Source organism: Phyllostomus discolor, chromosome 1 (genome assembly GCF_004126475.2).
Source record: "Phyllostomus discolor isolate MPI-MPIP mPhyDis1 chromosome 1, mPhyDis1.pri.v3, whole genome shotgun sequence".
Taxonomy (NCBI): Eukaryota; Metazoa; Chordata; class Mammalia; order Chiroptera; family Phyllostomidae; genus Phyllostomus; species Phyllostomus discolor.
The window spans coordinates 188540236-188568046 of NC_040903.2; the positions used below are offsets into that span (position 1 = coordinate 188540236).

Genomic DNA, 27811 nt, shown 5'->3' on the forward strand with positions numbered 1-27811 from the left:
TGAATATGTACCAAAAATGAGAAATAAGTTTTGTTGGAGAGCTGAGATCTGGGGGCTAATTCATTCCCAGAGCATAATAAAGCCTACCATAATTAAAACAGTAATGGAAATAGGATCAAGAGTTCAGGAGTGTGTGTGTGTGTGTGTGTGTGTGTGTGTGTGGCGGGGGAGGGGGGGCAAGGTTAAAGCAGTAAGTAAAAGACAGCCAATGCAGGCTTTATTGAGAAGCAGAGATTTGAGGCAAGACTAGATGGGGGTGAGAGAATTAATCAAGCAGATGCCCAAGGGAAGAATTTACCAGGCAAGGGAATCAGGTAGAAGAAGCAAGTCTCTAATAAGGAAATGTGACTGGCAAGGAGGCCAGTGTGGCCAGAGCAGAGAAAGCAAGTAGGAGGAGAGGTGAGAGAGGTAATGGGGGCCAGAGCAAGCAAAGGCCGAGAGGCCCCTGTAGGAAATTTGACTTTTATTGCGAATCAAATGGGGAGCTGTTGCAGGGTTTTGAGCAGGGCAGTGTCATGGTGGTTGCTATGTTGAGATTAGACCATAATGGATCAAAAGTGGAAATAGGGAGACCAGTTAAAAGGCTGTTGGTATAACCTAGGTGAGAGGTAATGGTGGCTTCTGTCTCTGTAGTAGGCATTCAGGACTGTTTAATTTTTCTGTTAATTAAAAAACAAAGAAAAACAAACACTTAATAGACGGTAAAGTAGAGCCAGAAAAGAGAACAAACAAGAAATTCTCCTATGCTAGCCTCTTCTCTTTTTGCACTTAGACCCCATAAAGAAGTAAAAATGTACAAAGTTATTGATGAAAATTACTTGTATAAAAAAGACTGAAGAAAAATTTATTTAGAAAGTCCCAAAAGCTAGAGCTGAAGGTAGAGAAAAAAGGAGGGTTTTGATGTAGGGACAATGAAACTGAATTTCACAACTCAATCCACATTAATTCATGTTTACCATGCTCAAAGTGCTTAAGTGGGTGAATTAGAAATGCAATTGAGCTACAGACAGAGGTTAAGGAAGAAGCTGCTAGACTTTTTATTTTTCTTTTACCCTGTTTCAGAGCACTTTTAGACTTTACTAGGGTAAGGTGACTAGTTGGGAAAAGAATGAGTCACTGTTAATTCTTATTGATTGGCTGATGTTTTTCAGCTATTAGTTTCTACCTTCAGAATATTTCCCCTAGATTATTTATTCTGGAAACAAACACATTTGGAGGAATACCTAATCCAAGTCTGACTGAATGACTTTCATATTTATTCCCCACTGAATAATAAAATTCTGAATCACAAAATACCAATGCAAAGAAGTATTTCATCAGTTAATTTTAAGCAGATAAAAAACGATCACAGCCCTGGCTGGTGTGGCTCAGTGAATGGAGTGCCGGCCTACAAACCAAAGGGTCGCTGATTCAATTCCCAGTCAGGACACATCCTGGGTTGTGAGCCAGTCCCCAGTAAGGGGTGCGTGAGAGGCAACCACACATTGATGTTTCTCCCCCTCTGTTTCTCCATCCTTTCCCCTCTCTAAAAATAAATAAATATATTTTTTAAAAATCACAGATTTTAAGATGAAAGGAAATTTAAAAAACTAGATCAATTAGATAAAAGTAATAATTTAAAAGTGGAATTGTGACCCTGGCTGGGTAGCTCAGTCAGAGCATCATCCTCACATGCCAAGGTTGTGGGTTCAATCCCCAGTCAGGGCATATACTGAAGGTTGCCAATTCCATTCCCAGACAGGACACATATGGGAGGCAACTAACTGATGGTTTCTCTCTCTCTTTCTTTCTTTCCTCTCCCATTCCTCTCTCTCTAAAATCAATAAAAACATATCCTCAGTTAAGGATAAAAAATTAAACTAAGTTAAACTAAATTAAGAGTGTGTTTGCATGGGGGGACGAAGAATTATTCATAACAACCAGTTTACCTGGCTTATTATTTATACAATATCCAAATTGCATCTATATTTAATTTTATATTAAACTGTCTCTAGAAACAAATTTAGGACCGCTAACCTCATTTAGATGTAACTGGAAGAAAATCAGACATATGCAGAATTATCCTTCCCCCCAAAATATTGGAACTTATCACAAATATATAAAATATATATAGACCACTCCATTTTAGTCATCTTTGTTAGTTCTTTTCGTACAAATCCTTGATATTACTGTGCTCCAGGGCTTAGTTCTAAGGATATTTCATTTCCCAATCTATACTCACTTCCTTAATGATCTTAGGAATTACATACAATCCATATGTCCATAACTAAAATTTCTGTCTCTGGTCAGGACCTCTCCTGAATACCAGACCTGTGTATCTAACTGTCATCTTGCTATGTCTACCTCAATATCTAACAGGCATCTCAAATGTAATATGATCAAATCTGAACTCCCGATTTCTCTTCCATCTGTTCATCTGATCAGTTACTCTTGAAGATATTGTTACAGGGTGCAGCCAAGAGGGGGGACCCCAAATGGGCATTTGAAATGGGACCCAGAACTTAAGGTGTCCAGGAGATATTAAGATGTCTTCACCCCCACCCCACCCCCGGTGTGGGTTGGGGGAAGGGACAAATGGAGCAGGGCCTTTGAGAGCTGTTTCTCATAGCAACAGCCTTATAGCTAACCTCTGGTGTGGTCATTTAACATATCTATAATCTTTGGCTGGTCGCTTAGATATGTTAAATAGCTGTGGCCATGCTCTGAGCCAGGGGAATGGAAGTAACTACCTCACCAAGCGGTAACTGGGGGGCAGATCCCCCGAGTTAACAGCACCTACATGGGAGCTTGGAGAAGACTGGCTCCAGGACATGGGGCCACACCTGCCCAGACTCATGATGGCAGTTCAGTAAAGCTGGAAGGGTATGAGTTCTGGCATGTGAAGCCGAGTGTGGGAGGAATCGGAAATGGGGCTGCAGAGGAAGCCTGGCACAGGGATTTAAACCAGATGCAGCAGCCATTGGGGGAGAGAGAACCACGCAGCTTTAGCAGAGTGAAGATTCCCACAGCCCTGCAAGAGAGTCACCATGAGGCTTTAGCAGAGAACCACCACTCGGCTTTGGCAAGTGGTGACCCCCCCCCCCCCTTGCAGCCATTGTAGGGAGGGAGAAGCACGCGGTTTTGGCTGAGTGGGGACTCCCGTGGCCCTGGGAGAGAAGACCACGTGCCTTTGCCAGAGTGGGGACCCCCGCAGCTTTAGAAGGGGGAACCATCACCTGGTTTTAGCAGAGATCCCGGCGACTCAGCTGAGGGTGCTGGGAAACCAGGGAGGTCTCCCAGTCGAGATGGAGTACTAACTGGGAAGAACCAGAAGACTGCCTGAGCCATGGACTTCTATTTCCTTTCCTGAGATACGGTACTCTGGACTGGGCAAAGGGGGAAGGAAGGAAGGACTGTGTCTGTTTGTGGGTGTTTTAAGGGACTTTGGGATTTTGGTGAAGACATTAGGTCACTACTTTAAGTCTGTATAGCATTAAATAAACATTTCCTTTCCTTTTCACGAATCTCTGGCATTAAGAGATGTCTTTCCTCTGGCAGTGGACATAACGGACCTGGGGGCTTCTTTCAGTAATAGTATATCGTCCCAGGCCCCCCCTTTTTTGTTCTGTAACAATATCTCCTTCTTAGCTAATGACTTCTTTACTATTCCTTAGGCCAAACATCTTGCTGTTATCTTCGACTTCCTCAATTCATATATATCATCTAGTCCATTATCCTTCAAAATATATTGCACTGTTAACTGAAATCCCCATGGCAATCACAAAGAAAGTAAAAAATATACACAAAAGGAAATGAGAAGACAATCAAAATGGTATCCTACAAAAATATCAAATAAACACAAAAGAAAAAGCAGTAATGTAGGAAATGAGAAACAAAAAAAGGTATAAGACATACAGGAAAAAAACTCCCAGCAAAATGGCAGAAGTCATTCCTTATCAGTGATTACTTTAAATGGAAATGGTTGAAATTTCCCAATCAAAAGGCAGAGATTTGCAGAACGAATAAGAATACAAGATCCAGCTATATACTGCCTAAAGAAACTCACTTTGGATCCAAAGACACAAACCTGTTAAACATGAACAACTGGGAAAACATATTCCACGCAAACAGAAAACAAAAGAGAGTTAGGTGGCTATACACTAATATCAGACAAAATAGACTTTAGGTCAAAACTTTTACAAAGGACACAAGAACAATATAGGCTGATAAAAGGTAAATTCATTAAGGAAATATAACAATTATAAACATGTTTACCAAGCAACAGAGGCCCAAAATAAATGATGCAAACACTGAAAGAATTAAAGAAATAAAACAGTGGAAAAGCCAGTTGCATCAGTGTTTAAAATCAACTATTCCTCAGTCCTTTTCCTACATAACACTTAAGAGATATTTTAAAAATTCTCCTGTAGTCTCAAGATTATTGCAAGTTTAACATTTTTCATGCCTTTTGAAAAATGCAAGCCAGCCAGCACTACCTGAGAACAGTTTAACACTTTCCTTACTCTGAGTAAGTGATTTTAAATTTCCTTGGCTTTCAGCTTGACAATAATACTGTTCACTATGCTTTTCTTTTTCAATTGATTGTCATCTCAATTTAGTCACAAATTTAGTCACTTTTCCACCTTTTCCATAGCTTCATCATACACTTCAGATACAACATTAGCATTTTCCTCACATACAAATAGGTGAATTTCCTCTTCCTTTTTCTGGGTGCACTATATTGTTGATTCACTAATATGGCCAACAGAACAGTATCAGCTGTCTGAATGAATCTTATCTAACATGTATATTTTCTTTGTGAAGCATATCACACCCTTCTTGTTTTAGGAACACTAGACACCACTGCAGCACTGTGCTTGAGGAGCATTTTAAACAGCAAAACTACCACCACCAACAACAAAAAACATGAAACAAGTGAAAAACATTGAACCAAATTGACTTTGAAAAGGATTCTTGTTTACAGTATAATAGCTGAAACAAGAAAGCAGAGCACTTCCTTGTTCAACCTCAGCTGGGAACATGAGCACTAGGCGACAAACTTCTGCCTCTCTGCACGTCAGCGAATGTACTGACTATGGGGTTACAAATAAATTCTAACGAGTAAGTAAATTTACAAACATGCAACCATGAATAATGAATATCAACTGTGTGCAAAATTAAACTTTTCTCAAGTAAACATAAGCCAATACAAAATCACAAGGGAAATTATACACTACTTAGAAACAAGCAAAAACAAAATACAACATACCAAAAAACATGTAATGCAGTCACAACAGTACTCAGAGGGAAATGGTAAGCAGTAGAGGCCTACATTAAAAGAAGTATCTCAGATAAGTCACAACTCTACACCTCAAGGACTAGAAGAGGAGGAGCAAACTAAATGCAAAGCTAGCAGTAGCAGGGAAATAATAAAATGATTAGAGTGAAGAAAAATAAAATAGAGACTAGGAAAACAAAGACCATCAACAAAACCAAAAATTGTTTCTTTGAAAAGATTGATGAAATTGACAAACCATTTTTTGGCTGACAAAAACAAAAGAAAGAAGAGGCAAATAATTAATTTCAAAGACGAAAGTGAGGATATTACTATTGATCTTACAGAAGAAAAAGGATTATAAGAGGAAACTACAAAAATTGTATACCAACAAATTAGATAAGCTATGAAATGGACAAATTCCTAGAAACACACAAATTGCCAAAACTGACTCAAGAAGAAATAGAAAGTCTAAGTGGACTTATAACAATTTAAAAAATTAAATCAAAAAAAAAAAAAAAGATAAAAAATTAAATCAGCTATCACAACCCTTTAAACAAAGACAGGCCCAGGTGTAGATGGCTTCATTGGTGACTGGAAAAGTAGGTATTTGTGCTGCCTGTTACTACCAGAACCAATAAATAGAGACAAGGACTGAATCTTTATGAATGCTTTATTCAGATGCCAGTGATCTGTGAAGATGGTGGGTTATATACCCTAAAAGCTGTCTTAACATCTCATCTCAAGCTGACCTTTTTCAAAAGGAGAAGAAAAGGGTAGGCAAGGGATTTGAAAAAAAGGTTAGTCAGATAAGTTACAGTCTCAACAATTCTTTATCTGTGTCACTGGATGTTCCCTCCCAGGAACACAATGGCTCAGAGAACCCCTGGGGCACAAAGGTTCAACTGCTCGTCTACCTCCTTGAGTCACATTGCTCATGTATTACAGTTCCTGGAACAACAACTTTCCACATGCAATAATCATTTAAGCATATCAACTATAACTACAGCTGAAATCTTTAGCTCTTGAGTTCTCCTGTCAATTCAACCAAACATTTAAAGAAGATTTAACATCTGTTTTTCTCAAGCTCTTCCAAAAAATAGGAGAGAACACTTCCTGATTTATTCTATGAGACCATTATCACCCTAATATCAAAGCCAGACAAAGACATCACAAGAAGAAATTGCAGAGGAATATCCTCTGTGAATACTAATGCAAATATCTTTTATAATAGTATTAGCAAACCAAATCCAACAGCACATTTTTGGGGGTATCCAAAAAACCCAGAATTTATTTATAAAAAAGTGTGTGTTTATTCTTACATGTTTAAACTTCAGTCACCTTCAAAGTACTCTCCATCTGATGCAATACACCTATTTAAATGTTTTTTTCCACTGCTCAAAACAGATTTTGAACTTGTTGATTTTGATACCTTTTAGTGCTTCTGCTGTTTTTTGTTTCACCTCTTCCACATCAGCAAAATGTTTCCCTTTGAGGACTTTTTTCATCCGGGGAAACAAAAAAAAGTTGCTCCAGGTAAGATTGGGTAAATAGGGAGGGGATGGGAGGGGGTCATGCCATTTGGTCAAAAATTACTGAACACTCAGTGCTGTGTGGGCAGGTACACTCATAAATGACCCATCGTGAAATAGACAAACACACTGAAAGAATCTTCCAAACAAATTCACTGAAGCCAAACGCAGCCTCTCATAACAATGCCACTTGGTACATTGATACAGGTGGGTTCCAAGAATGCTCACCTAGCAGGGGAAGCCTGTACTACAAGGGGTCCACCCTCCAGAAGATAATTCCAGGTTTTTGGGGGTCCCCTCTCATATCCTATCTCAAAAATAACGGTTTTTAATTTATTTCTGTAATGTTTTGTATTTTTCAGTGTACTAGTTATTCACTTACTTGGTTAAAGTTACTCCTAGGTATTGTACCCTTTTGGGTGCTATTGTAATTGAATTGTTTTATAAAGTTCCTTTTCAGATTGTTCATTGCTGGTGTATAGAAAAAGAGTTTTTTAATCACATGATTATATCAATAGATACTGAAAAAGCATTTGATAAAATCCAGCACCCATTTATTACAAAAACACTCAGCAAAGTGGGAGTACAGGGAGCATACCTCAACATCATAAAGAGCATATACAAGAAACCCACTGCCAATATTATATGCAATGGGAAAAAACTAAAAGCTTTCCAACTGAGATCAGGAACAAGACAAGGGTGTCCACTTTCACCACTCTTATTCAACATAGTACTGAAAGTTCTAGCCACAGCAATCAGACAAGAAAAAGAAATAAAATACATCCAAACTGGAAAGGAGGAAGTAAAATTGCCATTATTCACAGATGACATGTTAGTGTACATAGAACACCTTATAGTCTGCACCAAAAACCTACTCAATCTCATTAAGTGAATTTGGCAAAATAGTGGGATACAAAGTCAATATTCAGAAATTGATGGCATTATTGTACACCAACAATGAAACATCAGAAAGAGCAATTAGGGGGGGGAAATCCCATTTACTAGAACAACAAGAAAAATAAAGTACCTAGGAATAAATTTAACCAGGGAGGTAAAAGACCTGTACTCAGAAAACTATAGAACACTGAAGAAAGAAATTGAGGATGATAAAAATAAATGGAAGCATATACCATATTCATGAATTGGAAGAATAATATCATTAAAATGTCCATACTATCCAAAGCAATCTATAGACTCAATACAATTCCTATTAAAATACTATTGGTATAGTTCCCAGATCTAGAACAAATATTTCAAAAATTTATATGCAATAAAAAAAGATCCTGAAAAGCCTCAGCTGTCTGACAGAGTCCTTGAGAAAGAACAAAGTAGGAGGGATCACAATACCTGATATCAAACTATACTACAAGGCCACTGTAATCAAAACAGTCTGTTAATGGCATAAGAACAGACACATAGATCAATGGAACAGAATAGAGATCCCAGAAATAAAACCATTTCTCTATGGTCAATTAATATTTGACAAAAGGAGATATGAGCATACAATGGAGTAAAAATAGTCTCTTCAATAAATTGTGTTGGGAAAACTGGACTGGTACATGTAAAAAAAAGAAAACTAGACCACCAACTTACACCATACATCAGATTAAAAGGCAAATACAAGCCCTGGCTGGCATAGCTCAGTGGATTGAGCGCGGGCTGGGAACCCGGTCCCAGGTTCGATTCCCAGCCAGGGTACATTCCTGGGTTGCAGGCCATAACCCCCAGCAACCGCACATTGATGTTTCTCTCTCTCTCTATCTCCCTCCCTTCCCTCTCTAAAAAATAAATAAATAAAATATTTTTTAAAAAAAAGGCAAATACAAGTTGTGACATCAAAATGTCTTACAGGAAAACAAAGGCAGCAAAATTTCAGATATCCCATGTAGCAGTATGTTTGCTGATATATCTCCTAAAGCAAGGGAAATGAAGAAAAAATAAACAAATGGGACTACATCAAATTAAAAAGCTTCTGCATGGCTGAAGAAACCATCATCAAAATGAAAAGGGAACTGACCATATGGGAGAACATATTTGCCAATGATACATCAGACAAAGGTTTGATCTACAAAATACAAAGAACTCATATGACTCAACACCAGGAAGATAAATGATCCAATTAAAAAATGGGTAAAGGAGCTGAATAGGCACTTCTCTAAGGAGGACATACAGATGGCCCCTGGACATATGAAAGATGCTCAACATCACTAGTCATCAGGGAGATGTAAATTAAAACTACAATGAGATGATCACCTCACACCTGTCAGAATGGCCATCATTAATAAATCAACAAATAACAAGTGCTGACAAGGATGAGGGAAAAGGGAACCCTAGTGCACTGTTGGTGGGAATGCAGACTGGTGTAGCCACTGTGGAAAACAGTATAGAATTTCCTTAAAAAACTAAAAATGGAACTGCCTTTTGACCCAGCAATTCCGCTGCTGGGAATATACCCTAAGAACTCCAAATCACCAAGTCTAAAGAACTTAGGTGCCCCTATGTTCATAGCAGCACTATTTATAATAGCCAAGTGTTGGAAACAGCCTAAGTACCCATCAGTAAATGAGTGGATCAAAAAACTATGGTACATTTACACAATGGAATATGATGCAACAGAAAGAAGGAAGGAGCTCCTACCCCTCCTGACAGCATGGTTGGAATTGGAGAGCATTATGAGAAGTGAAATAAGCCAGTCAGTGAAAGAGAAATACCATATGATCCCACCTATAAGAGGATTCTAATGAACAAAATAAACTAATGAGCAAAACAGAATGAGAGGACTATTGAAACAGACTGACAGCGACCAGAAAGGAGGGTAGAGGGGAATAAAGGTGGAAAGAAGTGGAAGGGACTAGTCAAACAACATATATGAATGACCCATGGACACGGACAACAGTGTGGGAACTGACTGCTGGAGCATGGGGTGGACTGCATGGAGGACAGCAAAGGGAGAAAAACTGGGACAACTGTAATAGAATAATAATAAAAAAATTTAAAAAGGAACAGCTTTTGGGTGCTGGATCTTGTACCTTGCAACTTTGTTGAATTCATTTATTAACCATAGAAGAAGTGGATAAATGAATATGGATTCTTTGAGATTTCTTATTTTTAAGATCATGTCATCTGTTTCCCTGACCAGTGTGGCTCAGTTGGTTGGGCATCAACCTGCAAAGCAAGGGGTTGCTGGTTTGATTCCCAATTGGGACACATGCCTGGTGGTGAGTTCCATCCCTGGTTGGTGCACGTGAAAAAGGCAACTGATGGGTGTTTCTCTCCCTCTCCTTTCCCCTCTCTTTTTTTTTTTTTTTTTTTTAAATATTTTATTTATTTATTTTTTAGAGACGGAAGGGAGGGAGATAGAGAGAGAGAGAAACATCAGTGTACGGTTGCTGGGGGTTATGGCCTGCAACCCAGGAATGTACCCTGGCTGGGAATCGAACCTGGGACACTTTGGTTCCCAGCCCACACTCAATCCACTGAGCTACTCCAGCCAGGGCTCCCTCTCTTTAAAAATAAATAATAAAATCTTTTTAAAAGGAAAGTATTTTTTTAAAAAAGATCATGTCATCTGTAAACAGAGTTTTACTTCTTCCTTTCCAATTTAGATGTCTTATTTCTTTTCTTTTTTTTCCCTAATTACTTTGGTTAGAAGTTACTATACACAATGTTAGATAGCAGTGGTGAGAGGTGGACATCCTTGCCTAATCTTGTGGAGAAACCTTTCAGTCTTTCACCATTGAGTACAATGTGATGTGTAGATATTTCATAAGTGCCCATTATCATGTTAAGGAGATTCCCTTCTATTCTTAGTCTTTTGAGTGCTAGATGATCAGGGGTGTGTGTGTGTGTATATATTTTTTCATATAACAACCAGTATATTATGAACTGTATTTTCTATGCTAAAGGCAAAAACAAACAAAACAAAAATGTGATCAAAATACCATGTCTTCCTTTATGGCACTTTCCACACTGGTAGGCTAATGGAGAATAATATATGGGTTCAAATAGGTAAAACAAAAAGTGACCCATATCCAGTCATTTAATGTACATATTAATGATAAAAAAGTGAACTGAAACATTTTCAACTTAATCTATTGTTTTGACCTCTTCACAACTAATGTCATCTTAGTTACTGTTTCTCTAAGTCACAAGTATCAGTTTAACAGAACTCATCACATAAGTATTAATAATTTTAAATACATTTCATATTCCAAATCATAATAAGAAAAGTACTACTTACTACCATACTAATTGATGTAGCATTATGTTAACAAAATAGGATCCATTTCTCAATTCCTATTATAGGAAAGAGATATGTAAGGAAAGAAAGAGAAGGGCTATGTGTTACATCATTTTAGAGCTGCAGGCAGACCACAGCTTCCCAGATAGTTAAGAACAAGAAGTTCCTGACTGCCTCTGCAGAAACCAGAGCAAAAACAAAAGAAACAGTAAATCCAGTTTTCCATACAGTTTTCAACTCATTAATTCATTCCAATTACAACCTACCAAACAATTTTTTAATCTGTCTCTTGGATAATCTAGCCCTATTTGTTACAAGGCACCAGAAAACTTTTCCAGTGCCTAGTGTGGATTCTGTGATGATTTGTTTTTTTAAAAATCCCTATTCAAATCTCCCAGGTTGGGAGCAAATTTAGTGTGCGGAGACAATAGCTCTTCTGGAGCTGCTTGGGCACCTTGGAAGAGTAAATAGAGTAGGAACAATTAAGTACAGTAATTTCCAAAATGCAAAGACATTATAATAGAAAACTCAAATTCTGTCTTTTCCCCATTGGCAAATATAGCAATTCTTTATGAGCCCTAGTTTCTATTTTTTAAAGTCAGAACTAGAAAGACTAGGAAAGACTAGGAAAGGCTAGGAAGGACTAGGAAGGACTATGTCTTTCCCCTTTTCCTCTGCCGTAGAAATCTGACCAACTTCTCTCTCACTACTGTACACATTTGTGGTACTGTCCTCCACTTTACTCTCTCTCTACCTAAAATCCTACCTAATCTAATCCTTTATCTCTGATAGACCAACAAAATTCAATTCTAGGTAGATACTAGAAGAAATGAATGTGGATTTGTTCTTTACTGAAATGTTAATAGATGAAATAATTTTATTTACATACAACTACTATGTAACAGGTGCTATGCTACGAGCTTTACAAGTACTAACTCATTTAATCATCAGAACAACCCTATGGGGTAGGTACTCTAATTTAAATTAAACTGAGGCAAAGAGAGGCCCAAGATCGAACAGATATATACTGATTACAGAGCTGAGATTCAAACAATGAAAGTCTGATTACTGAGTCTGAGCTCAACCACTATGCTAAGCTGACCTTCATGTATAAAGTATGTTGTTTGTATCCCCAGGATCAAGCAGATTATCACTCAGTTATTTTTTAATTAGGTTTTTCTTATAATGGAGACCAGGTACAAATTTCATTTAATTAGAGGTATGAGATCTTAAAGGTATTAATTCCACACTCCTCTTTTTACAGAGGAATAAACAGACCCAGGGAATGCTAAATAACATTTAGTATTATATTCTAGTGATCTATTCTAATGCCTTTTATAACTTAACATGCTTATTACTTTACACTTTACACTTTTGTCATTACAAATAGGTAATAATTTTAAGTTTGGTAGGAGTTCCTAGTTTGTTTTCTTTTTCTTAGAGAATGTCGACCTTTATCTGCCGAATTTATGTATCTCCTCAAATAAGCTTTTACTTAAATTCAATCTTTAGATCTTATCAAAAGAGAAAGAAAAATTTGCAGGTCTTCACATTATTTTCAAATTCATAAAATTTTACCAAACCCAAAACAATTCACAGAACCTCCTAGATGCTTTTAACTTCATACCACCACCTAATCTTTTCACTGCACATCCTGCTACAGGAACACTTATCTTAACATTTCCTTCAGTTATTCTACCCAACAGTTTTATTTTTACTGATATGCTTTCCTTAACTATTTATCACACATAATCAGAATTATTTTTTATATTATGGCATTTTCCACTGATATTCATAGAAGTTAGTAAAAGAAGTCAATATAATTACTAGAAATTAAAGTAATTACAAAAACTATTTTTACTAGAATTAAAAGAATTCAGAGTAATTTAAGTATGGGACAAAGGCAGACACCCCCAAAAATTATATTTTGAATTCAAGGAATGGATAGTGTATATGTAAACAACATTTGACAAGGATAATACATTAATGATATATCTTCCTTGTTCCCATACACTGCTAGTTTAATGAAAATTGATGCAACCTTTCTGGAAAGCATTTTTGTCTATACATAAAAGAGCTCTAAATGTTCTAAGTGTATACACATTGACCCAGTAATCTCTCTCCTAGAGTTCTTTTTTTTTTTTTCTTTATGGTGTATGAACCAGTCTCAAGTCAGTGTACACTGGTAAGCCCTGGCTGCCTCCACACCTCAACCCACTCCCAGGGAGACCAAAAAGCCTTCATGCATCTCAAGTTGGGGGACAAAAAAGGGGGGCCGTGATGGCTGACCATTCAAAATAAAACAAAAGGACAAGTATGAAGGTGAAGATTAAAAAATCTGGATTACATAATTTACACAAAACAATGCTATCATCCCTCCCCTGTGTGGAAGGCTGGCCCTTCTTAGGGAGAAGTGGGTGGCTTTGGGGCAGGCAAAGGACTTCCTGTAACAATGAATCTCACAGATATTTGGAATGACTACTTAAAAAAATGAACAATGTACAATCAAAGTTCTCGGCCACACTGTAGAACTTTGGTGATGCTTGCTCCAACAGACTGTTATTACTTCCACTGTTCCAGTTTTTAAATCCTGAGTCAAGCACACAAAAAAACATCAAATAAACAAATAAAGCAATATGGATCTTATCTCATTTTCTGCTTCTGCAAGTGCAAATTAGGTTTTATAAAGAAAGGGTGTAATCAACTAAGTAACGGTTCACCTAGATGCATTTGCTGTGGTCGGTGGAGGGATGGGGCTTGTCACACTCCTGCTTGCTGATCCACATCTGCTGGAAGGTGGACAGGGAGGCCAGGATGGAGTCACTGATCCACACAGAGTACTTGTGCTCAGGGAGCACATTGATCTTGATCTTTATCATGCAGGGAGCCAGGGCTGTGATATCCTTCTGTGTCCTGTTGGTGATGCCTGGGTACATGGTGGTCCTGCCACAGGATTCCATGCCCGGGAAGGAAGCCTGGAAGAGGGCCTCTGGGCAGCAGAACTGCTTGTTGCCAATGGTGATGGCTGGCCAGTGGGGCAGCTTATAGCTCTTCTCCAGGGAGGAGGAGGATGCAGCCTTGGTCATCCCCTGCTCGAAGTCCAGGGCAACGTGGCCTAGCTTCTCCTTGATGTCACATATGATTTCCCACTCGGTTGTGGTGGTGAAGCTGTAGCCATACTCCTTAAGGAGCTTCAGGTCCCAGCCAGCCAGGTCTAGATGCAGGATGGCATGAGGGAGGGCACAGCCCTTCTACATGGACACAGTGTGGGTCACCCTGTCACTGGAATCCATCACAATGCCAGTGGTGCAGCCAGAGGCACACAGGGACAGCATAGCCTGGATGGTCACACACATGGCGGGTGTTTTGAAGGTCTTGAATATGATTTGGGTCATCTTCTCACAGCTGGTCTTAGGGTTCTGGGGGCCTCGGTGGGCAGGATGGGTGCTCTTTTGAGGGCCACACGCAGCTCACTGTGTTGCCAGATCTTCTCCAAGTCGTCCCAGTTGGTGACAATGCCATGTTTGATGGGGTACTTCAGGGTCAGGATGCCTTTCTTGATCTGGGCCTCATCGCCTACACAGGATTCCTTCTGGCCCATCCCTACCATCATGCCCTGGTGCCGGGTGGCATCCCACAATGGAGGGGAAGCTGGCCTTACACATGCTGGAGCCACTGTTGACCACAAGTGCAGTAATATCATCACCCATGGAAAGCTGGAAGTGGAGTAGACCAGCAAAGATGGAAGAGCAGTGGAGGCAAGAGGCCTGTGCCAGTGGGTAGACAAAGTTTCGGCAGTTTTCCTAGAACTCTCTAATTCTATACTATTAGGTGGGCCAAAAAGTACATTATGTTTTTTTCTGTAAAATAAGATACATTTACATTTTTCATTTTCACTAGTAACTTTATTGATTTGGATATTCTCAGTATGTTGGCTATCTCCTGCTATTGACTTCTAGTGGGTAGAGGCCAGGGGTGCTGCAAAACATCTTCCAGTGCATAAGACAGCCCCACAGCAAAGGACTATTTGGCCAAAATTTCAATAGTACCAAGAGACTTTGCAAACCACTTTTGACACATTCGCTCAGTCACAGCACCATCTCCATACACTGCACAAATCTTTTCTTGTGTTTCAACTGAGTTTTTGCATTCCTTGAAATAATAAAGCATAATACATTGCATGTTTTCTTCCATCTTCAATATTAACATGGCTGCAGAAAAATTCACCAATTTCGATAAGTTTTTTTAAAAAATGTCTTTAACTGGAACATAATCAACAAAAGAAAAAAGCAAGCAAAATATAACCAGAGACACTGAAATTAAGAACAATCTAACAATAGCCAGAGGTGAGGGGGGAGGGGTCAATGGGGGGTAGGGTTTTCAGGAACTACTATAAAGGACACATGGACAAAACCAAAAGGGAGGGTGGAAGCAAGGGAGGGAGGTGGGTTTGGCTGGGGTTGGGGAGAGTGGTGGGGGGTAAATGCAGACAACTGTAATTGAGCAACAATAAATTTTTTTTTAAATGCATGCTGATAGGACAAACGTCACAACACAATTTAACAAAATTGTTTCAAATGAAGTTAAAGACAACTAAGCACCATTAGAGCCATTGTATGGAAAAATCTTAATGGATTTTTTGGTCAACCCAGTACTACGGATAGGCAGTGTTACACAGTAGTACAGTGTCATTTTGCAGCCAAACTTCCTGGGTTTGAATCAACTTTATGTACTGGCTGAGTCACCTAGGGCAAGTTACTTGACTTCCTTCTGCCTCAGTTTCTTCTATAAACCAGTGATAATAGAAGCAACCTAGATGCCCATCAGTAAATGAATGGATCAAAAAACTATGGTACATTTACACAATGGAATTCTATGCAGCAGAAAGAAGGAGCTCCTACCATTCACAACAGCATGGATGGAGCTGGAAAGCATTATGCTAAGTGAAACAAGCCAGGCAGTGAAAGACAAATACCATATAATCTCACCTTTAACAGGAACCTAAACAACAAAACAAAGAAACAAGCAAAATATAGTGAAAGACACTGAAATAGAGGACAGGCTGACAGTGAACAGAGGGGAGAGAGGAGGGAATTTCAGGGGAGAATGGGAAGGGTTTACAGGAACAAATTTAAAGGACATATGGACAAAAACTAGGGGGAGGGTGATAATGGGAGGGAAGTGGGGAGGGATGGGTGGGTGGGCTGGATTGGGAGTAAAAGGGAGAAAACTGTACTTGAACAATGATTAAAATAAAATTTTAAAAACCCAGTGATAATAATCATAGGATTTTATGGAGATTAAAAAAGTTAAGTTATTTAAGGCATTAAAAACAATTCCAAGCACAAAATTAGTATTTATTTATTGTTGAGTAAAAGAAAAGGAAAATCTCCATAGTATATTTCTAAATGAAAAAAACAAGCAAACAAAAAAACCAAGGTAAAGAACGATATGAAAAATAAACTATATAAATATATGTCCACAAAAGTAAAGACTATCTCTCGAAGGCTAAACAAGAAAGATAAAACAGTAAATCCTTCTGGAAAAGAGATGCTGTTATCTGTGGAACAGAAGAAGAGAAATGTACTTTCCTCTTCATATGTTTATGTAAATAGGTTTCTACAATGTATTACCTATTCAAATAAGCAAATAAAATTAATTTTAAATCAATAACAATAGCACTTACAAAGTCAGAAAAAATGTGCATTTTGAACACAAGTATCACTCTAGGTAAAAAGAAATCAAGTAGTAAAAAAACTTGATTTTTTTTTAAATTTGATCTTTAATAAACTGTTTTTTGCCAGAACTACTATAGTGGTCAGTTTCCCTTGGCTCCTGAAGCATTTTCTGGTCTTTGCCATTTGTGACCTATTTTTGTAACTCTTACGTCTTGCCTTTCTTCCTTTTATTTTTTCATGGTTTCAGAGATATCTTCTTTATTATCTATAATAAACTGTATTTTGACAGAATATCTCATGGGCTTTTCTTTTCCAAAGCTCTCATTATGTTTATTGAATTTTTTATTTAGTCAGGAATATAGAGGAAAAAGAAGGGTAATCAAATCTGTATTAGATTTCAGTCAACTTAATATATGTTTGAAGTAAAAATATTGGTGGATATTGCCTATGTACATACCCTCACACATCATCTTCTTAAAGCATATGAAAGCTATTTTATATTTTAAGAACAATGATATCTATTTCAAAAATATTTATTACAGTGTACAGCAAATATTCCTTTCAAAATTAGTGTGATTTGAAAAGTTTTCTCTATAAGCTCTGGAGTGTATCTGTTTAATTCAGCCTCTGCCACTTACTAGCTGTGTTACTTTGAGTAAGTTACTTAACTAACCTCCTTCTACCTCAGTTTCCTAATATGTAAACTTGTTACTAATAGTAAGCCCAACCACCGGGATGTTATAAAAGTAGACTAAATAAGGTTATAGACATTTCAAACAATGTCTGACCAATGGTAAGACCTTAATACATGTTAATATCAATAATATTATATAATTATTATTATTATTACTAAAAATTGTAAAAGCATATGGACTAGTAAGGAATGCATTTGGCTAAAGAGTATGTAATGACACTAATTTTTCATAAGTGAAATTCATCTAAAGCTTTTTCAATGTTATTCAACCAAGTATATAATTAGAACTCATTATATGCTATATTATTTAAAATGAAGATATTATTTCTGGAAAGAACATCAACCATATATACAAAATAAATGTTTCTTTTTTAAATCCTTACTGGAGGATATTCTTTTTTTTCTCATTGCTTTTTAGAAAGAGGAAGGGACATAGAGAAACTACCAATGTGAGAGAAAAGCACAGATTGGTTGCGTTTCCTACATGATCAGACCAGGAACCAGACCAGGGATCATATCAGGACAGGGGAATGCATGCACCCTGCCACCCGGACTGGGGATCAAACTGCAACCTAGGTATGTCCCCCAAATGGGAATCAAACTCACAACATTTCGGTTGCAGAATGATGCTCCAACCTACTGAGCCAAACCAGCCATGGCTGAATGCTTAATTTTTATTTTAGACTACTCTTCAAAGAACTATGTCCTTAATTCTAATGTTTCTTATTATCTATTATTTTCCCTATTCAGACTACAAAAAGTTCCAGTGAATAATATGAGAGCAATAATCATTACCCTGGCTAATAGATATCAAATTATTTAATATCTAGAGAAATGCCATAACACTTTCTATCTTGTATCACTATAACATTAAAAAAAATTCTTCCAATACCAAATACTTCCTTTAAGCCATACTGCTCCTAACTTCCTTTTTGTATTATACCTTAAAAGATTCAAAGAGTAGAACCGAAAAAGAGCTGAGACAGTACTGTTGGAGATATATAAAATATCTATTCTAACCATCAAAAGTTAATTTTACTGGAAGGGGTTAAAGGAAATACATCTTTTTCATCAAAAAGCTTTGTGGAACTTCAGCAAAATGCAATGTCCCTCACTTACCTAATGGATCAGAATCTCTGGGAGTAAGGTGCAAAAATTTTCACTTTAAACAAGTCCCCAAGTAATTTTTTTTGGTCTCCTGTCACTTTAAGAACCAATAAGGAATAATAAAACAGAAAGGGTTAATTTCAAAAGCTCCATATAGGAGGTGAATCTTGAGCAGATTTCAAGTAGGAACATTAAGTGACAGGGAGGAGGGAGTAATTATTACAAACCAAAGGAATGATATATGAGATAACTCAGTTTCCAGAGATGTTTCAGCATCCTAAGCATATATAAGCAACCACACCTATCCTGAATAAGCAGTAGGGGCACGTGGACAGATAGGACCATAAACCAAAACTACTATCAATTAGAAAAACACCAAGCTTTCATTGTTTTGTTTTGTTTTTTACACTGTGTCTCTTTTTTAAAATTTTATTTATTTATTTTTAGAGAGGGAAGGGAGGGAGATAGAGAGAGAGAAACATCAATATGTGGTTGCTGGGGGTCATGGCTTGCAATCCAGGTATGTACCCTGACTGGGAATGGAACCTGCGACACTTTGGTTTGCAGCCCACGCTCAATCCACTGAGCTACGCCAGCCAGGGCTTCATTGTTTCTTTTTATTAATCCTCATTCGAGGATATATTTCTATTGATTTTAGAGAGAGAAAGGGTGGAGAGAGAGAAACATCCATATGAGATTAGTTGCCTCCCATTCTCACCCTGCTGGGAGGCTGAATCTGCAATCCAGGTATGTGCCATGACCCAGAATCAAACCTGCAACCTTTTGGTGTATGGGACAACACTCCAACACCCTGAGCCACCCAGCCAGGGCCCAACATTGAAATTTTAGGAGACTTTTTCTTAACCTTGAAATGGCTCCGGACTATTCCAATAGGCCCCTGAAATATCGAAAGCAGGGGTGTCAAACTCATTTTCATCAGGGGCCACATGAGCCTTGCAGTTGCTTTTCAAAGGGCCAAATGTAATTTTAAAACTATAAATGTAACTAACTACTCCTTAACTAGGGGCAAGGAGCTCGGTGTTGCCATAAGGTAGAAACAAGGTGCTGGGCCGGATAAAATAAGGTAGAGGGCCGGATTCAGCCAGCAGGCCTTGTGTTTGCCACCTGTGATCTACAGGATTTATTTTCTCTCCTTATAAAAGAGAAATTTTAAACCAACTAGCTCTATTTGATATGCTTATATGAATTATATGGGAAGCTTTGTCAAATAGAGAAATAATAATTTGTTTTATCTGCACACAGAGTAATAGTAAAAATAAATGTTCTAAAGATTTTATAAAAATCTCCAAGAGTTTACCAAGTTTTGATAAAACTTCATCTACAATTCTAGTTGTTATCTCAGAATGTTATATCTTACACAAAAGCAAAGTTTTTTGCCAATTGCATTATAATCAGATCTACAACCATGTCATTTTAAGTTTTGTCATTTACACATGGTCATTGTTTTATCTGCTGCATTGCAAATAGGTTTCATCTCAAAGATCCATGAAAAGGATACTGATTTATTTTAAAATGTAATTTGCTGAGAATACATTTTCAGATAACTTTAAATTTGATTCAGATTTATAGAACTCTAAAGAATAACTGGATTTATAGAAATATTGGCAGATGATCTAGATGAACAAGAATTGATTATGTGGGGCTGACTGAACTTAATAAAGTTATTATTTTATGACTTTGTTTAAAATATTGCTGATTTAAAAAATTTTTTGTTTTCCAGATATAAAGAAACTTTTTTTCTTAAAGTAGTTTGGTAAATTACACCTTTGTAAGCAATATTGAAACCTTTATATTTTTCTCCCTACCTGATCCCTCCAGAATTTGGAAACTCTTAGCGAGTATTATTCAATTTTCATGGTACTATGGTTGTATATATATGAATTCAATGAGAATCTGTTCTTTTATAACAGGACACAATTGGAAACTGGTTTCATTAACGAAGACTTTGAATGAAATGTCTAGTTTGAGAGAGACATGCATAGACTCTGGATGTCACCTGAAAGCTTTAAGGAACTCAAGATTAACTTTGGAAGCTGATAAAAGCCGTTTGGAAAAACTACCTGATACCTTGCTTATTTACTTGGTTCATGGCAGTCCTTCCAGGTGAAAAAAAAGGCTGCTTTCCTGAGAGATGGCAAAGAAAGAACCTCAAGGCATTTGGGGGGCTTTAAGAATTCACCCAAATCTATGTGTATTACATGCAAAGTCAGAGAGCAACTATGTGGCTGGGCTTCTTTGCTCTGAGAGGCTCTGTAGATTCCTTATGAGATTCCAGCAAAGCAGACTTAAGAGAGCCTATGTGACCAATTGCTATTCTTGTTGAATTTTTGCAAATAATCAAGATAAATTTATTGAAACTAGACTTATACAGCCAACAGCCTTAATTTTGCCAGCTTTGAGGAAAATGAGGATGATTTTAGGGAGAAAATTGTGTTTCCATAGAATCTAAAGAGTGGGGCAAATGTAGGTTTAGTTAGTCCTACAGAAAAAAATACAATAATTAATAAATAATAATATAATTATAAACTGTTTCACATACTCACAACTGAAAAACTTACTTTTGCCACACTCTGTACAATATATAGTTGTGGATATTAGAGTCTAGTTCACTTAATTGCCTTTAAAGTTTTAATTCTCACCTATATACTAAACTGAATCTTGAATTTTCTAGTTGTCCTATATATTTGGCTATAACCTTCCAAACTAATGTTTCATTTTTCTCCCATCCTTTGACTTGGAATTAAAAACTAAAACTTTTTTTTTCTAAAAATTTTTTGAGCCCTGCAATAACAAATGGCAACTAAAGGACACAATATAAACCAGAAAAATCACCACAATAACTCATACTTAGTCTCAGTGACTGATGCTTCGCAAGCCATGCCCAATTCACTGGAACACCTGATGACATCATCAGAGATGCTGAAACAGCACAGTGTTTCTATCAGTCACTGCCTGCCTTCATTTCAGCAAAAGAAACTTTGAGACTTACATACAGAAATCTTCTCAACTGACAGCCTTACAGACTCAGAAACTGGTTTATAATTTGCTCTAATCGTTACCCTTCTTGCTCCTTCTGTATTCAAAGACATACTCCTTATTAAATAACTGATTGCGTACACACACAGTACAGGCCTCACTTTGACAGCCCATGTGCAGCACCAGCTGCTGAAATGAGACTCAACATGTTTATCTGAACTGAATTATTCTCAGAACTGAAAGGCTGAATCAATAAAATATGGAGCAAACTACTACCAACTTAGCTTCTGGAATGTGAAAGTTTATTATTTAAAGTTTCGGCTCTGGTGAGTAGCTCAGTTGGTTAGAGCACTGTCCCCATACGCCAAGGTTGCAGGTTTGATTCCAGGTCAGGGCATGTACAAGAATCAACCAATGAATGTATAAATAAGTGGAACAACAAAATGATGTTTCTCTCTCTCTCAAAATCAATAAATTAAAACACTTTAAAGATAAAATTTCAAAGATGAAACTAAAGGGACAAAACTTATGTCAACCTGAAGCTGCAAAAAACTCAGAAAGTTAAGACTTCCTTCCCTTTCTTACCTAAGAGAGACAGATGGAAAAACCTGCTTCAGAAAGGAGAATTTAGGATCTGCCTTAGCCCAATTTGAATTAAGTACAGTAAGCAAGAGGGCTGCAGGCACTTGCTTGTTGCATGGATACCCCGTGTCCCATTGTTTCTGAGTAACCTAGGGGGAATTTTCCTGCCCTGTGTGTTGTGCTCTTTTTCTTTTAAATATTTTATTTATTTATTTTTAGAGATGGGAAGGGAGGGAGAAAGAGAGGGAGAGAAACTACAAGTGAGAGATGCATCCACTGGCAGCATCCTGCATACGGCCAGCTGGGGACCTGGCCTGCAACCCAGGCATGTGCCCTGACCTGGAATCGAACCAGCGGCCTTTCAGTTTGCAAGCCAGCCTCAACCCACTGAGCCATGCCAGCCAGAGCTGTGTTCTTTATCAACTACCTGTAAGTGGCCCATTCTCACTTCTAAAATCTAATTCCCCATTTCCCCCTTCTCTTTTTTCCTTTGCTTAAACAGATTTATATACCCAATGTTGTCTCACTGTTTTTGAGAATTTTCATGGATTTATTGTACCTATGTGAATTCCCCATGCACATAAATTAAACTTTTATTTTCTCCTGTTAAAAAAATCATCTTGGTTTTTGTACTAAATTATTACAGTCAAACATCTGTAAACAAAGAACTTTCATACAAGGAAGACTTTCAAAACAACCAAAATATAAGCAATTATTCAAATTTAGGAGTTAATTCAAATTTACAGTGAAAAATGTAAAATAAGAAATTTAATTATATAAGATTAATTCTAATGCAATGTGTGTTTCCACATCTGTAAGTAAAGTAACAGTCTGAAACTAGGAAATTAAGTCCTGTATAGCTCAAATTTTAAAATTGTATGGTATACAAATTCCTCAAACTTTGAATTTATTATACCAGGTTGTTAAAAAAACTGTAAGATAAACTTATTCTGATGATTCAAATAACCCTGAAATGTTAGAATACTGATAGCTGCACCCTGTAAACAATCCATCAGTACTGCTTTCAAACTCCCTGTTAATATGTGTTCTGAGTGAATGATGAGCAATAAATAACTATTTGGACTGCTCACCTTAATAACATGCAACAAAGCTATTCATTGAGGAGTTATAAAAGGCCCTGTAACTATAGAATCCTGAAAGTCTCATCAACATAAGAGAAACATCATTAGCTAATACCAGTGAATATCATGCCAAACATAACTGAATACCTTAAATTCTGAAATATTCAGATTAAATAAAAATTTGAGATATTTATGTATATGCAGAACAGGCAGCTCCACTTTGCAATCTGAATATCACTGTAAATCTCCTTTAGTTAAATAAGGGGGAAAAACCTGTCCATGGTACTCTTGCCTGGTAATCCTACCATTCTTCCTGTGCACATTACATGTTTCCATGTACTGTGGGAAAGATGTACCGCACAGAAGTGTCCATGGGAACAAGATTTTATCTCTACTGAAACTACATCTGGGGAAAGTATGCTAATCACAAAGAAGTTTTACACAGAACGTGTATTTCTTGATGTAAGATGATTTTATGGTGTAATGGGAAACACACTGAGAAAGTCTGATTCCTTAGATCCTCCATAATTATTAACTCTTAAATTAAGGGGCTGGTCTCCTTACAATTTAAAACAGATAAAACAAGACAGTAGTCTAAGAATAAATTTTGTATCTATAAGAAAGAGTTTTAAAACCTCATTTATGAACCATGAAAAACAGAAAAAAGGGAGGCCAAAAAAAGTGAGCAAAATGGAAAACGTTTACTATTACTGTTCCCAAATTGTCAGGCTGACCCTGCTGTCATACTTGCCATTTTCACAAACCCACTAATACTATCAAGAGCCCTAATTTTAAGAATTACGAATTTGTAAAGCTAACGCAACAATCATAATGCAGGAGCTTTACTACAGACTAGAGATCCAGAAGACAAAACTTTGCGTCTACCAGAAAATTAGCAGCCACGCCCCTTAAAAAGAGAACTGAGGCTGTTCCTCATTAACTTCCACAAAGGGTGGCTTTCGTTTAAAATTCATTACTTCATTGCCTGGATCGACTATACTTGTTTTGGAATTGTACTATTGTTTTATAAACACTGATTCAGAGTAAAGCTAAAAACTGTACCAACGCCTGAATCTTTTGGGGGGAAGGCACCCCAATACTACGGTGAAACTGAGTCTTAGTTACCTAACAATTCATTATAAGGATATCATAATTAATCACAATTATATTCTATGCAGCACAAGAATTAAAACCGTTTAAAAACTCAACCAAAGCCCAATCATAATGTATTCACGAACAGTGTTAGAACTTTGCATTCTAAGAAAGGCATTATTGTTAAAATATGATTTGATGGCTAAGTCTCCAGGTTTCCTCAAGCATTTAATTTTTTAAACCTAAAATGAGCCTGTTTGCGGAAAGAGAAGTTTGGGAGAGGAACAAACAGCCAAATTAAAATAACCCCGGAGAGCAAAGAGAACTCCGAGTACTTTAACTCCCCCAGGCTGTGCGGGGCGAGGACAGGGAAGCTTACCTGCCAGCGGCCGTAGGTGAGGAGGATCATGGAAATGGGGATGGCGGTGCCGGCCATGGCGTGGGTGGAGGGCATGCTGTACTCGGAGTTGTAGAAGACCTCCAGTTTGACCACGGGCGGCGAGGCGGGCCGCGGCCAGCGGATGATGTCCTTGGTGCACTGGCCCAGGTACATGACCAGCACCCAGATGATCACAAGCCTCCGGCCCACCAGGGCGTCCAGGTTCCAGATCCAGAAGGGGAAGAAAAAGATGTAAAATAGTTCGTTGCCCAGCTCCGTGCCGAAGCAGAACAGGTAGTAGAGCGGCCAGTTGCTCACGTGGGCCAGCTCGCCCTCCTCGCCGGTCAGCGAGTTTCGCCGCAGGGTGCCCGCTCGCCGTGGCGGGGCCGGGCCCAGGTCGGCTGCCAGCCCGTTTCGCACGCCGTTTGGGGTGCCGCCGCCGCCCGGCTTGGCGGGGCACTGATTGCGGTCGCTCCCGGGAGGTTGGGGGCCTTCGCACGCCCCTGGATGCCGCTCTCTGCACCGAGAGTCTCCGGAGAGGGGAGCCTCCGCCTTCTCATCCTCCCTCGGGTCAGCGGCGTAGCGGGTCCGCGGCACTTCCACCCCACACAGCCGCTGGAAATGGGCCACTTTCTGCGGCTCCCGCAGACGGCCAGCCAGCTGAGCGAGGCGCTGCCCCAGCGACATGATAACGGACCCGCGCGGCCCGCGAACGGGAGGACGGTGGCAGGAGGGCGGGGCGGCTCCGCACAGCCCCGAATCGCTCCCGTGCGCGTGGCCAGTGGCCGCAGCAGCAGCAGCAGCAGCGCCTCGCTCCACGAACTGGGTTCTGCCGGGTGACGGCGCCACAGGCCGCAGCAGCCGCTGCGCGCCCCGCCCTTGTCAGCGCGCGCTGGGCCGCCGCCCCCGGCCTCCACGCGCCGGCGCGCGCGGAGCCCCGCCCCGCCCCCTAGTGTCGCTCTGGGAGGCAGCCGGGCTCTGCGTCCGACCGAAGTGCACCCTGCTGCGTGTGGGTGCTGGGGCTCGCCCGGTCGCGGCCCTCGGGTTCGCCTTAATACCCAGTAGGCGTCGCGGAACTCGGCGTGCGGGAGGGTTCACATCCTCCCTCTCCAACTTAAGCCCCCTTCTCCTCGCAGGCTGGTGGTGTGGGCTGTAGTCCTTCTAACGTTGGCCCCGAGAGGACGCGATCCTGGTGCCAGCTTTGGCGGTACTAGTGGCCGAGCACCCGGATATCCTGCTGGCACAGAATCAAATGGTGAATGAAGGCGAAGTAATTACCACGCGACCGGAATCGTTCGACTAAATCATCACAAGTAATTACAGAGCTGCCGATGTGGGTCGATGTCCTGACAGTCACGTGCCAGTTGACCAGAGGTGGCAGGACTAGATGTAGATCCCCGGACAATATTGTGTCACAGACCAAATGTTGTGGTATAAGTTAAGAGATCCCAGGCATTTTTAACTTATATGTAGTATTTCCTTTTAATAAATTCTAATAGTTACAGGGCTTGCACAGAAATTCATTGGTGGCTTAATGCAGTGTGTACATTTTTGAGTCTGATAAAGTCGATTTAGTGTCTCACAAGTTACAGATTGACTTCTGGGAAGAATAGTTTGTGTTAGAAAGCCTCAAAACTCTAATTTCAGGAAGTTATTTTGCGTAAGGTGAATGCCTGTAATTAAAGAATTTGAAACTCTTCCAAGAAACAGGCTGGAAAATTCTCCTGCCGTTATGTCATTAGAAACATTTTCTGCTCTCCCAGGGAGACTTATTCTCGTCCTCCCACTATGATTGGCAGGCTGCGACTACACCTGCCCTCGAGATGCTCATAATATAAATGGGAGACAGAAATAGGCCCACCTCTAGAGTAAAGAGAAAAGTGCTAAAATAGAGAGGTAAACAACACAACATGAAAGGAGAAAGGAGAAATGGAAAGGAGAAATGAGGTCAATGGGACAGCAGGAAAGGTGATAAGAGGTGATCATGTTGATAGACTGTAATTAAAGAGCAAGATACCAATAGATAGAAAAGCCCATCTTAGGAAGAGAGAAAATAAATAACGAGGGGATGGAAATGTGTAAATATGTGTTTAGTAAACAATGTATAGCTCACAGAGTACAGAGTTGGAAGATAAAGGGAAGGGGAAAGGGAAGATAGGACCAAGTTGTAAAGGCGTTGAATACCAAGCTGGGGATTATATCTGTAGGCAGCAGAGAGTCCTGTGAAGCTTTTAAGCAAGGGAGTGACAACATCAGAACTGTGCTTTAGCAAGGTGACAGGGAAGAAAATCAAAGATAAGTTGCCAGCTGTCAGAGACAAAGGCCAGGTAAATGATTAGATGATTGCAGTTACCAGGTGAGAGAATGAGGGCCAGAACTAGGGCTGGGATTCTGGGAATGGAAGGAAAGGGATAGATTTGAACAGGATTTTGGAAGTAGGGAAAAAATTAAAGCATTTCATTTGAATTCATAGGTCTGCAGACAAATAGATTTACAATATATACCTATATCAAATCATTATATTGTATACCTGAAATAATACAATGTTCTATGTCAATTATATCTCCATAAAACTAGGAGGAAAACTGCTGCTCAATAAAAAATAGTAATATGCATTTTAAACTAAATATGCATTGATATATTTATTTTCTTTTACCTATCTGAAACCTAATTTTACTTCTTGTCTGTTAAACTACAAAATTTGTGTATTGCAAGCTATTTATCATAAGTTATTACTATTACTAAAATATTTTTTATTGATTTTAGAGAGAGGGAGAGAAACATTGCTCTGTTGTTTCACTTATTCATGCATTCATTGGTTGATTCTTGTATGTGCCCTGACTGGAGATCGAACTCACAACCTTGGCACATCAGGATATCACTCTTATCAACTGAGCTACCTGGTCAGGGCTAGAATATTTTTGACAGGTAGATGTCAGTATATAGCACATTATGAACATTAGTAACTGGTGATTATTAATTAATGTATTTTTAAGTATATTTCATTGATTATGCTATTATAGTTGTCCCATTTTTTTCTTTTCTTTATCCTCCTCTTACTCCCCGCTCCCATCAGCATTCCCCCACCTTAGTCCATGTCTATGGATTGTACATATGAGTTCTTTGGCTTCTCCATTTCCTGTACTATTCTTAACCTCCCCCTGTCTATTTTGT

General features: G+C 38.8%; 1 protein-coding gene and 1 pseudogene across 1 annotated transcript in view; both read right to left on the reverse strand.

The window, feature by feature from the left end:
- The window catches only part of SGPP1 (sphingosine-1-phosphate phosphatase 1), a 40423-nt gene extending 14945 nt beyond the window's left edge, over positions 1-25478 (reverse strand). The window contains 1 exon segment of the mRNA XM_028505759.2: positions 24638-25478. Within this exon segment, the coding sequence (XP_028361560.1) occupies positions 24638-25324 (687 nt within the window). The 5' untranslated portion in view covers positions 25325-25478.
- LOC114491642 lies at positions 13191-14925 on the reverse strand (annotated as a pseudogene).
- Positions 25479-27811: the final 2333 nt, after the last annotated feature.